Source organism: Onthophagus taurus, chromosome 11 (genome assembly GCF_036711975.1).
Source record: "Onthophagus taurus isolate NC chromosome 11, IU_Otau_3.0, whole genome shotgun sequence".
NCBI lineage: Eukaryota > Metazoa > Arthropoda > Insecta > Coleoptera > Scarabaeidae > Onthophagus > Onthophagus taurus.
The window spans coordinates 2,952,856-2,966,975 of NC_091976.1; the positions used below are offsets into that span (position 1 = coordinate 2,952,856).

At 30.7% G+C, this 14,120-nt stretch overlaps 2 protein-coding genes across 2 annotated transcripts; one reads left to right on the plus strand and one right to left on the minus strand.

Moving 5' to 3' along the window:
* Positions 1-4,459: 4,459 nt before the first annotated feature.
* Positions 4,460-7,061, minus strand: LOC111418926 (venom acid phosphatase Acph-1-like). The gene is made up of 4 exons (XM_071199981.1): positions 7,029-7,061; positions 6,456-6,794; positions 4,656-5,516; positions 4,460-4,603 (listed from the first exon to the last, which is right to left on the minus strand). The coding sequence occupies exons 1-4, from the start codon at positions 7,059-7,061 to the stop codon at positions 4,460-4,462; spliced, it is 1,377 nt and encodes a 458-aa protein (XP_071056082.1).
* A 3,860-nt stretch (positions 7,062-10,921) lies between these two features.
* Positions 10,922-14,047, plus strand: LOC139432232 (venom acid phosphatase Acph-1-like). The gene is made up of 3 exons (XM_071200680.1): positions 10,922-11,026; positions 12,909-13,769; positions 13,821-14,047. Exons 1-3 carry the CDS (start codon positions 10,922-10,924, stop codon positions 13,962-13,964), a joined length of 1,110 nt encoding a protein of 369 aa, XP_071056781.1. The 3' UTR covers positions 13,965-14,047.
* The last annotated feature ends 73 nt before the right edge of the window (positions 14,048-14,120 follow it).

Below are 14,120 nucleotides of genomic sequence, written 5' to 3' on the forward strand. Positions count from 1 at the left end.
AATTTGCTTAATATTTGATTCTTAATAAATAAAAAATTCTTTTATTATTCAATAACAACACTAAGCAAATTTTTCACCGTTACCTATACTAGCAAAATCTTTAATAAGACAATTTCATTTCTTATATTGACTTTTTTTCTTTATAAATATTTTTTGATAAAATATGATTAATTCATAAATTTAATATACTTCCAAACAACTTTTATTTCATTTCTAAAAAAAATAAGTAATTGAACTTGCAATTTTACATCCGTCTTAGCTCGAGCGTATACCGACCGTCCACCATTTACCTGGCCGATTGCATTTCGACAGGTAGTCGACGAAGATACGTTGGTTTTTCCGGCAAAATTCCGCATTTTGTTTAATTTTTATGCGGAAAACTAATAAACCGATATTTGATTGTGAGGTACCGTTGGATTCGTATTGTTTTCATCTTTCGGAAGATACCATAATATACTGGGTGTTCCATTTAAAAAAACAAAGTTGATCTATTTTCCGGAAAAACTAAAAGTGATGGCAAAATTTTCCATAAGAAAATATTTGTGCTGATAAAATATAGAAACTGACGTTTTTTTGTTCATAGTGATATCTCAATTTGTTCGGAAGTTAAACAGGGGGGGGGTTACTTTACGCTAGCACTGTATGTATTTATTGCAGTTTTAATGATATTGGAAAATTTGTACATAGAATGCCAGAAATTCTTTCCTAATTGATTGTTTATTTATTAATAAAGAATTTTCTTTACCAATAGTAATTTAATTATGATTATTGTCTTTTATAGGTTTTGTCATAGGTTTTGTAGGTCATATAGGTTTTGTTTTCAATTATTATTGGTATAGGGCAGGGATGGCGAACCTTTACGTATCAGCGTGCCATTTCTCTAAAGAAATGTTTAATGAGGTCATAGACGTGCCATAAAAAAATTTGACTGTGATTATTGGGAAAATAATAATAATAAATACTATCAACTCAAAACACTTTATTTACTACAAAAACATAGGAACATTTTGCAATGTTTCAATTATACGCGTAATTTAAATTAAAGTAAAATTAGTGTGACTTCTGTTGTTGCAGATTAGATGACAAATAACATATGTTAGAGTTGTAAGATGTTACTTTTAGCAGAATGCATGCTGAACTAGGGTCATCTGTTAAACGGTTTCTAACCGAGTCTTTAATGTCATTCGCCTCTGAAAATAATGACTCGCAGGCATAGGTTGATGAAAATATTGTTAAAATAGCATGAGCCAGCTTCTTCAAACAATTAAATATGTCTGGTAACGCAGTCCACGTTTCCAGAATTTTGTTATTAGCATTTTCACTTATATTACTTGTCAATCTTTCTGTTTCAATTAATTCTAACTCTTTCCTTGTTTCAATAAATTTTTGAATCTATATTGAACTAGACTGGAAATCAATCAGCTGCATTTCAAATTCTTCAATTTCCAACCAATCGAATGGGGACAAATTCAGTTTATCAAATGACGTCACATCAGGGTACATAATAAACTTGAGTATTCCCGATAATTCTTTGAACTGAGAAAATCTCGCTGAAAATTCCCTGATTGAAGAATCAATCGCAGAAATAAATTCTTCAGTAACTTGGTCTTCGTCTGGTTTCTTGTGATAATATCGTTCCTGAAAACTTGCAATTTAGCCTCAAAAGCGCGAATGAGATCTATCATGACGATAATTGTTTTATTAATGTCTTGAAGCTTCATGTTTAACTTATTTAAATGTTGGCATATGTCTGTAAAAAATATAAATTTTGAAAGCCACATAACATCCAACAACTCTGATACTCTTTCTATCTTGCACGTTTTGTTTTTTTGCTGAACTAACCATATTAAATAACAGTTAAAATCATAGATAAAACTCAAATAAACTTTAAATACAATTATATCAACGAAATTCACTATTATGTTATGCATAAACAAACTATGCTTTTTCAACAAACTTTTTTCGTACTGTATCATAATGAATTTTGTGATCAGTGACGTGCCCAAAATATTGTGACGCGTGCCATTGGTTCGCCATCCCTGGTATAGGGTATAAACATAGTGTTGTAATTCTTTTCTTTTCAAGCTATCAGCGGTCAAGGTTGAATCAAAAATTTTTATTTTATTGTTTATATCCGCTAAAAGTAAACCATAGAATTTGAAAATGTATACGTATTTACTACTGGTTAACATCATATTTTCAAGAGCACCCTCTAAGGTTGCCTAGTGCCCTCTAAGGGGATGAAAGGGGACAACCCCTTTGCATTTTTGTAAGAACTTTTTAACACCATGGAATATTAACATTAAAAGATATGAGTTGTAAACTCATTTATTAATGGTACTTTTTGGTCTCTTCAGTTTTTTCCTTAAAGAGGTTATCAGCTTCAAGTTCAAATTAAATAAAGTTTTAATAAAATTAATTAGAGACCGATTAAACATCGTGTATCATTCGATTTATTTACAGATTACTTGGTAAATAAAAACACCTTCAAGTTCAAATCAAATAAAGTTTTAATGAAAATTGTCTGTAACAGTGATGCTAGCAACAACTGATGATGGGGGAAAATTGCCGCCATTATTAATATTGAAAAAAAAACCATTCCGAAATTGGAGTACTTTCCGAAAGACGTCTTACTTAGGGGACGGATGATGGAATAGCTGATGTTGTAATGGTTAACAGAAGTATGGAGTCATAATCCAGGAGGATTATTAAATAAACCGTCAATGATTGTCCTTGATTTATTCAAGACATCTGATCATACATACTACAATCTATGCATGTATCTATTAATAAATGCTTTAAAGAAAGCATGATAAAATGTGAGGTACCTACTGTTGTTTCAATTACACGCTTCCAAATTTTTGAGTTTATAGAGTTTAGGAATGAGAATTTTAATTTAAACAAAACGTCGTTAAAGTGAAATATAAACAATTTTTATGTTAGATTGATTAATTTGAAAATTGTTATCATACTTACCTCTTTTTTTGATGAAAACTTCACTTGTTCACGGAAATTTCGTTTATTGTTATTATTTTTAATCATTATGTTTTTGATTAATATTAATAAAAAAAAAATCCATTATACCAGTACTATATGAACGAAATTTAATAAAAGTTTGTTATACGTAAAATGAATTTTGTAGTTTCTTCTGGTTTATTAATAAAAATTAGCTTTACATGTTTCGACTATACAGTCATCTTCTGAAGCGCTACAAATTAACTTTGATAATATAATAAAGTTTAATAAAAAATTAATTTCAAGGTTACTTATTCGTTAGTTCTGAAATGACGGTCAAAGAAAAATGTAAACATGTCGTACAGTATAATTACAAACTAATAGTATATTATTCAACAAGCGTATAATGGCGGCTATTACCCACGAAGATGAAGTTGCAACCCGAGCAAGCAAAGCGAGCGAGTGTTGTAATCTGAGTGGGTAACATCCATTATACGCAAGTTGTAGTATGCAACTTTATCTATAACTATTTAATTTTGAAAAAAAAAATCAAAAAAAGGAAAAAGAAATAAACTTGATAGACGCGATAATGCGTGTCATTACCAGTCAAAAATCAAATGTATAACGAATAGATAATTCAATAGTTGTAGATAAAATACTTTTATCTGTCTGTACTTTTATTAAAATGGATTCACTGTTATAAATTCTACCGGTTTCGGCTTATTTACAAAACCATCTTCAGGAACCTTCGAATCTCGTCAATTTATTTTAAAGATCGATAGTGATGTTGAGCTGATGCAGGTGGATGATAGCATGTTTTCAGTTTTTCCCCACTTCATTATATTATTTTTTTTTATTAATTTATTTTACTTTTTATAGATCAATGGGGTGAGTATGATACCCACGGTCACCCTCGCTTTCCTCACCATAGGAAACTGTTAATAATGATAGTAGCGAGGAGTATTGCTCAACTGCGTTGCAACGAGGGAGCACTTCGAAGTTGTATAATACTCCATATGTATATCGCTATCCCCACCGCAACTAGGAGGAAATAAATGACAACTTAGGTTTAATAACAAATTGATTACTTAGCATAAATGAAAAATTAAATAAAAATAATTGATTTGTTCTAATTGCCTGTTTTGTTTTTTTATCCACACACACATTCATTATAAAAACAGTGACAATAAAAGTAACAATAAAAGATGTACATATATTAATAAAATATTGAATCGTTTATTTTTGTAATGTTGTTGTTCAATTAACCGTGTATCATTTCTTTATTTTATTTATTCTATAATTTTATTTTGCATAAAAAGGTATTTATACTGTATTTATTCTTTTCTTAAATTAAAGTCAATCGATTGGAATTTCAATTATTTATATTTAATTAAAAAAAGCAACATCTTTTTAAAGATTCCCAGTTAATTGCCGCGCGAATAGTAATCATTGTATTGATAACATATGTTATAAAGTCATTTAAACCCATTTTTTGTAAATATTTTTAACCACATAACATGCCTAATCTCGCTGAATCCAATTCTTTAGCATACAATTTAACAAATATTTCTAATGGGCAATAAATTCCACAATTTGGAACAAAAATTGGTTGAGGTTCTAAATGACCATCATAGTTTTGGTGCAAAAACTAAAATTTTCCTGCTTAAAGATTTTATAATTCAAATATTAAACATCATTACCTTTAAGAAATATATTCCAATATATTTATGAACTTCAATAATTATATGAGCTCCATAATTTGGGTTATGTGGAATGAAATTATCAAAGAAGTTTAGCATTGACGAGATATTAAGATCATGAGCTGAATACACATAAATTTTACGATTTTTCGCTTCTTTTTCCTCGTTTATCGTTAAATATGTGTTGTTAATTATTGTCGAAATCAAAAATCCCGGTGTTAAAGTTTTTAAATCATCCATCATATAATATCTCCATCCATTTGATGATATTTCGTTTAAAATATCGGGATAAATCGATTCAGTCCAATCGGGTAATTCTAAACCAGCTTCTTCTTCCGATTTTAATGTTGAATATAAAACCGTTGCTATACTATAAATACTTCCAGTCATACCAGTTTTTTCTATTAAAAAGGGAAGCAAATAATTGTATTTCTGAAATACTAAATCTGTTGGAAGATACTTCTGATAATTTTCTGCCAACATTATAGGCCAATTTGGACATGTTATTAATGGAGTAAATAATTTATTTTCCTTTATTGGTACATAATCATAAGGAATTGGTTCCCAAAGTAAAGCTTTGTTCCAAATTAATTCCTTTGAAGGAGGATATAATCCTGCTAAAATACCTTCAAGACTTGCTTTAGTTCTTGGAAGATGAGAAGAAATTGCGTATAATATATCTGGAGTGTAGACATCACCAAGAAGTTTATTGTATTTTTGACGAATAGTTGTTCCTATTTTATAATTGGTTAATTTTCCGTTATTGGTGAGATGTCCGATTCTGAACGGATAGAAATCTTTTTCTGTGTAAGGATCGTTTGGATATAAGACATCTGGAGTTCTATCACCATGACGAAAAACCTTGGCAAAAATATTTAAACAGATATACACAATAAAACAATACTTACAACGTGAATAAGTTTTAAAGTTGATTCAATACTAGCAAAATTTTGAATATCATTTGCAAAAGCAATCCCAAAATAACAAATGAAGACAATGAAAGTTTTCATTTTGTGTTGGCAACAAATAAATACTCCGGCAATTCTAAGAGAAATTCTGCTTTTTATATAATTTTTATCTTCTTTTATTAAAAATTGATTATGAGGACATAATTGGTGTAATTAAGTTTTTGGATAGCAACAAATTAGGCATTTCAATTTTTATCTCTGTTAATCTCTATTACCGTTTGTAAAACAAAGAAATTTCTATTTTTGGGATGAATATCAATTTATTATTATATAACGGCAATTCTTTACATCAATAATAAAAAATGTAAAATCTTCTAATACTTTCATTTTAACCAGCCCAAGGCATCCAAATTAGATGGGTCCAATTGTTTCGCATACAATCGAACGAACACTTCTTTAAATTCCACTATTAGGAATTTATAAAATTGCAGCAACGTTTTCATCATGACCTGAATATAAATAAATTTTCTTATTTTTTGCCTCATCCACGCCATTTATTGTTGAATAAGTATTATTAATAATTTTTAAAATCAAAAATCCAGGTATTAAAGTTTTTAAATCCTCCAACATATGACATTTTATTTCATTTTCTGATATTTCTCTTAAAATACCAGGATATACTCTTTTAGTCCATTTTGGTAATTCCATACCAAGATCTTCTTCAGATTTTAATGATGAAAATAAAAATCTAGCCACATTGTAAAAGTTGTCATTCAAACCTGAATTTTCTAGTAAAAACGGATATAAATAATTATATTTTTAATATATCGGATCTGAGTCGAGTTTAATACAATTTTCGTTTAACAATTTAAGTCTATTTGGACAAAGTCACTGAACTAAATAACATGTTTTCTTTAGCGGGTAAATAATCGTAAGGTATGGGTTCCCAAAGTAAATTTTTCTTCCAAATTAATTGGAATAAACCCGCCAAAACAGCTTGAAGACTCGCTTTAGTTCTTGGAAAATGAGATGAAATCGCACTTAAAATATCGGGAGTATAGACATATCCAAGAAGTTTATTATATTTTCTACGGAGGTACGTTCCAAGGTTATAGCAAGTCAATTTTCCTTTATTTGTTAAATGAGCAATTTTATATGGATAAAAATCTTCTTCGGTGTATGGATCTTTTGGATATAAAAAGTCAGGAGTTCGATCACCATGCCGAAAAAGCTTTAATAAAAATATAATTTTTAAAATCCTCTTAAAGATTGTTTTTTAACAATCTATTTTTTGCTATCGACTAAGATTATTTTTAATACGTCATATTTGATTTATTTCTAGCAAATTTTTATCAAAGCAAATCAAAAAATTTCTAACATCCAAAACTTTTCATGGCTTAAGAGAAGTTAATTGAAATTTATTCAGCGATTTACTTTCTTTCTTTCTCAGCGCGTCTCTATTTACTCTTGGATGTAGGTTTCTTCCATGTTTCTCCATTTCACGCCATTTGTAGCAAATTTCTACCCCCAATCTTCTTGATGTCATCCAGCCATCTCAGTTACGGTCTATACTCCGGTTTGTTGTCCGGGGCCTCCACTGGATGATTTCTTTGGGACATCTGATGCTGTCTTGTGTTGCGACGTGTCCTGCCCATCACCACTTCAGAACAGCAATTTTTGCCATTACGTCTATGATTTTAGTGCGCCTTCGGATCTCCTACTGGCTCTTTGATATGTTCTTAGCCTATTAGCGTTTCTTCTTCATGAGCGCGGTGATTTTCAGCCCATATGTTGTTGCCTGTAGTATGCAGAATTCGCATAAAAAACCCTAAAGTAAAACAGACAAAAAAGCAAGAAGGTAGGATGGCAAATAAAAATGTAGATAAATAAGAATACTAAGGGAATAGAAAAATACAGAAAGATTCCACAAAGAATGTTGGATGCAGTAAGAAATAATGATGAAAGAAAAAACGGCCACTTTTTACGAAAGTAACTAGAATCACTAAAAAAATAGGGCACATGCAAGATGACAGAGGGAGTTTAACAAAGCAAGAAGGAAAGCAGATATGAAGAACAATATGACGGGAGTTTATAGATTTCTAAAATAAATTAGAGAGGATATAAACAAACAAGTCAATATGGAAACGAACAAGGGTAAACGGTCAGTTATGTCTTTGTTTGGTGTTATATCCACTAAACAAAGATATTATGCTATAACATTTTCTGCTCTTGTTAGACATGGAAACACTAAACACACTTTATATGTCGAGTGACAGGCTGTTGTCGAGTGATGTAGTGCTTTAGAATTCTGTAAGGACGTTACTTGTCGTGGCGAACAAGAAGGTTGGATACCATCGGTTATGTTTTAATTATAGGGTGATTAAGGAGGCGATCCGATAACTTTTGTTTCAACTTTTCTGTTTTTGATTTCTAGTTGATATTTAGTGGTTCCAGTATCGAAAGAGTCGAGACCGAATGCTGCATTTACTGTTAGGATATAGAACTATTCCACTTTAAGAGAAAACCCTTTCGCTTTCATAAGTCCACTACTGCTTAGCACTGTTAGATTCGTAGAGTGCTTAGTGTTAATTTAAATCCGTTCATGTTATGTCACTTGAACAAACAGTGTCATTTTTATCAATCGATTATTGCGAAACATCTGTAAGGATGAATTAGCTATTAAACCTGTCACGATTAACTTCGCTATTCCCAAAATTGTCTGTGAAATCACGTGCAACTTCGATATGAATTTCTGATGCAGGAAATATATTTCTAATTTGTTGACTGCAATTAGCTTTATCATATTATTCCTAAAAATGTCAAGATTATCAATATCCAAAACTCAAAACACGTGGTGTGTATTTTAAAGCAGGAATTGAGAATACAAAATTTCTTAATTCGTTCGTTAAGGGTGATAATGATTATGAACTCCAGGTTACGATTTATATTTTGCAAAAAGTGCAAGAGTGGCAATTATGGTACACAGGGACCTAAAGCAAAATAACAAAACATGTGCCATCTTAGAGAGGGTGATATATGTATTACGGTCAAATTAAATGACTTCTATACCCTGCAAGTGATCCAAGTCTAGCAGTTTACGATGGACTACAAGGAGCATAGAGAAGGCCAGCTTTGTTGTCGTGATGGGAGGCTTTAGCGCAAAGATATGGAAATTATAGACCTACCTTACCGTGGGCCAATTGTTCTGAAACAGGAACGAACGAACTCAGAAAATCTATTCTGCATCAACACTCAGTCCCAGAAACCATCTAAAAGGAGGTGGATATGGGAAAGCCCAAACAACACGATGAAAAATTAAATCGATTACATACTCACTAACAGCAAAGAGATTTGCACGGATGCCAATGTCTGTAACCGATTTAATACTGGCAGCGACCACAGGCTGATAAGAGCGAAAGTCAGTATCGATGTTAGTCGCAATATCCGAATTCGGATATTAAACATGAAATTTTTACCTACAACGCGTTGTAATCATTTAAGCTTACCCATAATTCGCCGTTGTATCAGCTATGGCCTTCAGCACTAGAACGTTGAGCCCATCTGGCCAATTTCATGGAAGGTAATAGCGAAAAATGTATTGAAAATGCGATATCGATAATGTAAAATGTTTCTTAATTTATAATAAATAATACTTACAACGTGTACTAATTTTAATGTTGATTCTGTACTGGCAAAATGAGATATATCATTCGCACGAGAAAATGTGAAAAATGAAACAAAGAAAATAAACAAAGTTTTCATTTTTTCGTCTTATTAAAACTCCAACGATGGTTTAAAAAAATCGCGTTTTTATATACCTTTTTTATCATCTTTATCGTGTTATTCAATATGATTGGTCTAATTAAAACATTTTTTTTCTTATTTCTAGACAGTTTACAATGGTATAACAGAAATTTAGATTATGCGTATCAATAAATTCTTTGTCATTGTCGGTGTTGTTAAATTTATTACATTTTCAAACACCGCGTAACAGATTTTGGAAAGCAAGAAAAAAAGTCAATCGTAAGAAAGTTATTTTATGTACACACAGCTCCTAAAAAGATTGCATATAGATAAAAATATATTGAAGATATGCTGGATACTGCAACGAAGTTATTGAGAAGTTGGGTAAAATTGTTGATTCCATACTTGATGAAATACTTGATGAGACGATAATTAAAACAGCGGTGAAGCTAGCGGTATTTCAAGTACATTTGAAGGAAAAAAGGATTTATGAAAAGTGAAATGAGCAATAGGACAAAGTCGGCAGTAGTCCTTAACCATCTTAATGAGTTCGTGGTTGAGAAAGAGGAGAGATTAAAAATGAAGAAGGATACCATTCAGAACATTGTTATGATCATGCTCCAGTAACGAATCCAGGAAGGAGGTGAAAGTGATACTAATAACGAAAAGATATAATGATTGGATGGAGTAATTTTTAATGTTGTCAATTCGAGATTACTAAAAATTCAACCTTCCCAACTTCTTCCTGTTGCGCGTGTGGTTTTATATATTTCTGTTTTTCAGATTTGGTGTTGTCTTCATCTCCTAAAACCGTTTCAATCGGATTTTTTTAAAAAGTATACTAGCCAGAAGAGAAAAACTGGCGGCTCGGAAAAATTTCTTCGAAGAAAAAAGAGGAATACTCTATGGATCAGACATAGCATATAAGTAACAGTAACTACAATCATTTTGATGTGCTACTAGTTTAAAACTTTAAATGCGATTCTCCCAAAAGTAACTCGTCAAGATTCGTTGACATTTCTTCTCAGAAACTAATCGTGTTGCCATTTTTCACACATTTTCGAAGAATGTGTGTACACACCCTCCAACCCTGAACTAGAATTCGTTCAATATTATTTAGAATCGTGTATTTCACCGGAATTTACTTACATTTCTTTTGTCGTTTGTGCAGATGTTTTGATCTGAACTATTCACTGATTAAACAATTGGTTGCTTTGGTAATAATGCTTCAAATGTTTAAAATCATTTTCATATTTTTCTATCGCTATATTTTCATCACTTTTCTTCATTAATTGTAAAAATAAAAAAGTGTTGTTGTTTTTGAAAATATAATAAACTTATTGACAAACCCGATTAGACCACTTAAGATTAGTATTTATATGATTCTGAAATAAATGCATTTCCTTATTGGTGATAAGAAATAATAACAAAGAACTTATTGATATAAAAATCTAAATTGGAGTTATACTATTGTAAAATATCCAGAATAAGAAAAAGACTTATTTAATTACACCAATCATACCGAATGTGCTGATAAAGATGATAAGGAACATAATATAAAAACGCGTTTTTTAAGTATCGTTGGAGTTGCAATACTTCAATATTGTTGAAAAAATGAAAACTTTCTTTGTTTTTTTTGTTTCATTTTTTACAGTTTCGTTTGCTTACGATGTATCCAATTTTGTTGGTACTGAATCAACTTTAAAACTAGTACACGTTGTAAGTATTATTTATTATGAATTAAGAGAAGTATTTAGCAATTATTAACTAAAATGATAATTTTTTGATTTTGACAATTGATAACACAATTTTGAGATATCATCCAAAATTAACTAAAAAATCTCTAAATAAATTCATAGAACAGCATTCTTTGTTTTCTCTAACGAAAGAACACCGTTTGTGAAAAAGAAACCTTCTGCTACTTAATTAATCAAGAAACTGTTTGGGAAAGTATTAGATATCGTTTGGAATAGATCATAAATCAGGTCGTAGAAACAAATTGATAAATAAACTGAAGAGATCGATATAATAAATGTTCCAATGAAGTTCTTTTATTTGCCAATAATCTAGAAAATACTACATTTAAATATAATTAAAGGAATTTTGATGATAGGAATACTTTCCATACATAAATTGAGTTTTATTTTTTTATGGGTACACTTCATAAAGTCTCAACAAAAACATTGACAACGTTAATCATGTTAAATAAAATATTACCAACATCGTGGAAAATTGACATGGATAAACTATTAGTTTACCTATCTTAATTTTGTGTATATTATCACACACAGCTAAAATGGCAGTAACGTCAGCGAATGTAGCAACTGATATATTATTGTCTTCTGGTAAATTGTTTGTGTAAGGTAAGTGCAGGGTTGGCCTAAGAACACTTCCTTGCGGAACACCAGTTTCTATCTCTCTTAACTCACTAAATTCGTTTTCATATTTAACTCGAATAATCGGTCGATAATATAATATCCGTTTTGGCACGACCTTACTGATTTTACATATTAGACCTTTATGCCACACTTTGGTGTAACATTCAATGCTCTGCAATATACCACATAATGGGTACGTATCATAAACAACACGTCGCGTTTATTAAACGTGTCAATTTTACGATAGCTTTTCAGAGAAGATTTTTTAAAATTTCTCTTGTATTCAAGTCAAAATCTGGTGCTTTCTCTGCTGTATTTACATTCTTTTGAATTTCTTGAACCAATTCGTTAAGTCATCATTGCAAGTATGCAACCAATATCACAAATCGCCATCCAATAACACGCAAATCGCGTATTCCAATAAAAATACTGTGATATTGGTTACATACTTGCAATGATGACGTCGGGTACGATAATTAATTAACTTAATATTTTATATTATATACGTTCATTAGGATTAATTTTGATTTTGACCTCTTCATCATCGAAACTTACATCATTTTTCTGAAAGGTTCTTTCTAAATGTTTAGCAAATAAAACTGATTTTTGTTAATTTGTTCTTGCGCATGTTTCATTATCAGTGCGGAGAGGTTGGTTTTGATTAATTGGACTTTAAAGCTTTCTGGCTGCTCTCCATAATGAATAATTACTTCCCATATCGGTTAACTTAATAAGGCATTTCTTAACCAATTCTTCCTTTACCTGTTTTTTTCTTATGTTAATTATTATGCGAGATTATTGAATCTATTTTTATGGGAAGGATAGCTTTTCTTTCTTCCGCGACTAGTTCCATAACTTCCGGTGTTGCCAACAGTTTTCCTTTTCAGTTCGTTGGTATTATTCCATGCTGCGTGCTAAATATCTCGTAAGAGACTCACACTTTCATTTTGCATCAGCAATCAATGTAATTTATTAATATTTTTTATTCACGAAATAGTCATGTAACCATAATAACCATGTACAACTCGACAATCGAAAATATTGAAATCTCGACGTATTGCCCTAACAAACACCACTCGACCTCACATACGACCTCAGTGCAATTATCAAGTAGTATCTCGTATTATCAAGTATTTTCGATTGTCTTGTTGTATAATATATGAAAAGCAAATTAGACCACTTACAATTTTCAAATGATTTTAACAATTACCTCTTTATTAAAGATTTTCCGACATGGTGATAGAACTCCTGACTCATTATACCCAAAAGATCCATACACGGAAGACGATTTTTATCCATTTAGAATTGCCCATTTAACCAATAAAGGAAAATTAAGAGCTTACAACATTGGAACATATCTTCGTAAAAAATATAACAAACTTCTCGGAGATGTCTACACTCCGGATATTTTATATGGAATTTCTTCGCATTATCCAAGATGTAGAGCAAGTTTAGAATCAGTTTTAGCAGGTTTATATCCACCGTCCGAAGAATTAATTTGGAATAAAGAATTACTTTGGGAACCGATTCCTTACGATTATTTACCAATGAAAGAAAACAATTTATTTCTTCCTGTTTATACCTGCCCAAATATGAACACATTAGTGACTGACATTTACCAAAATCTCGATTCCGATCCCATAATTCAAAAATATAACTATCTACTTCCGTTTTTAGTAGAAAATACAGGTTTGACGGGAAATCTTTACTCTATTGCTATAAATTTATGGTCAACTTTAAAATCGGAAGAAGAAGCTGGTTTGAAAATACCAATTTGGGCTCAAACGGTTTATCCGGAAATTTTATCGGAAATAACTAAATACAGTTGGGAAGTATATTCACGGACACCCGATTTAAAGACTTTATCCAGTGGATTTTTGATGTCGAAAATTATTAATAACACTTTTTCGACGTTAAATGGCGAGAATGAAGCAAGAAATCGAAAAATTTATTTGTATTCAGGACATGACTTTAACGTTGGTGCAGTTTTATCTTACTTAGACAATTTTGTTCCTCATCTTATCAATTATGGAGCTCATGTTATTATTGAAGTTCATAAGTATATTGGAATTTACTTTTTAAAGGTAATGAAAATGTTCTTGTGAAAGTAATTTTGGTAACATTAACATTTTTAGTTTTTACATGAAAATAATGATGATTTGGAACCTCAACCTCTTTTCATTCCAAATTGTGGAATCTATTGCCCATTAGATGCTTTCGTTCGATTATACTCCAAAGCATTAGATCCTGCTATCTTAAATACTTTGTGTACTGGTTAAAAGAAAACATTACAACATAAACACATATAGATTTTTGTTATTGCTGTGAAAAATAAATTGTCGCTGTATATTAATAAATTCATATTCATCCCACAAATAAAAATTTGTTTGTTTTACAAACGGTAATAGAGATAAACAAAGATAAAATGCTTAATT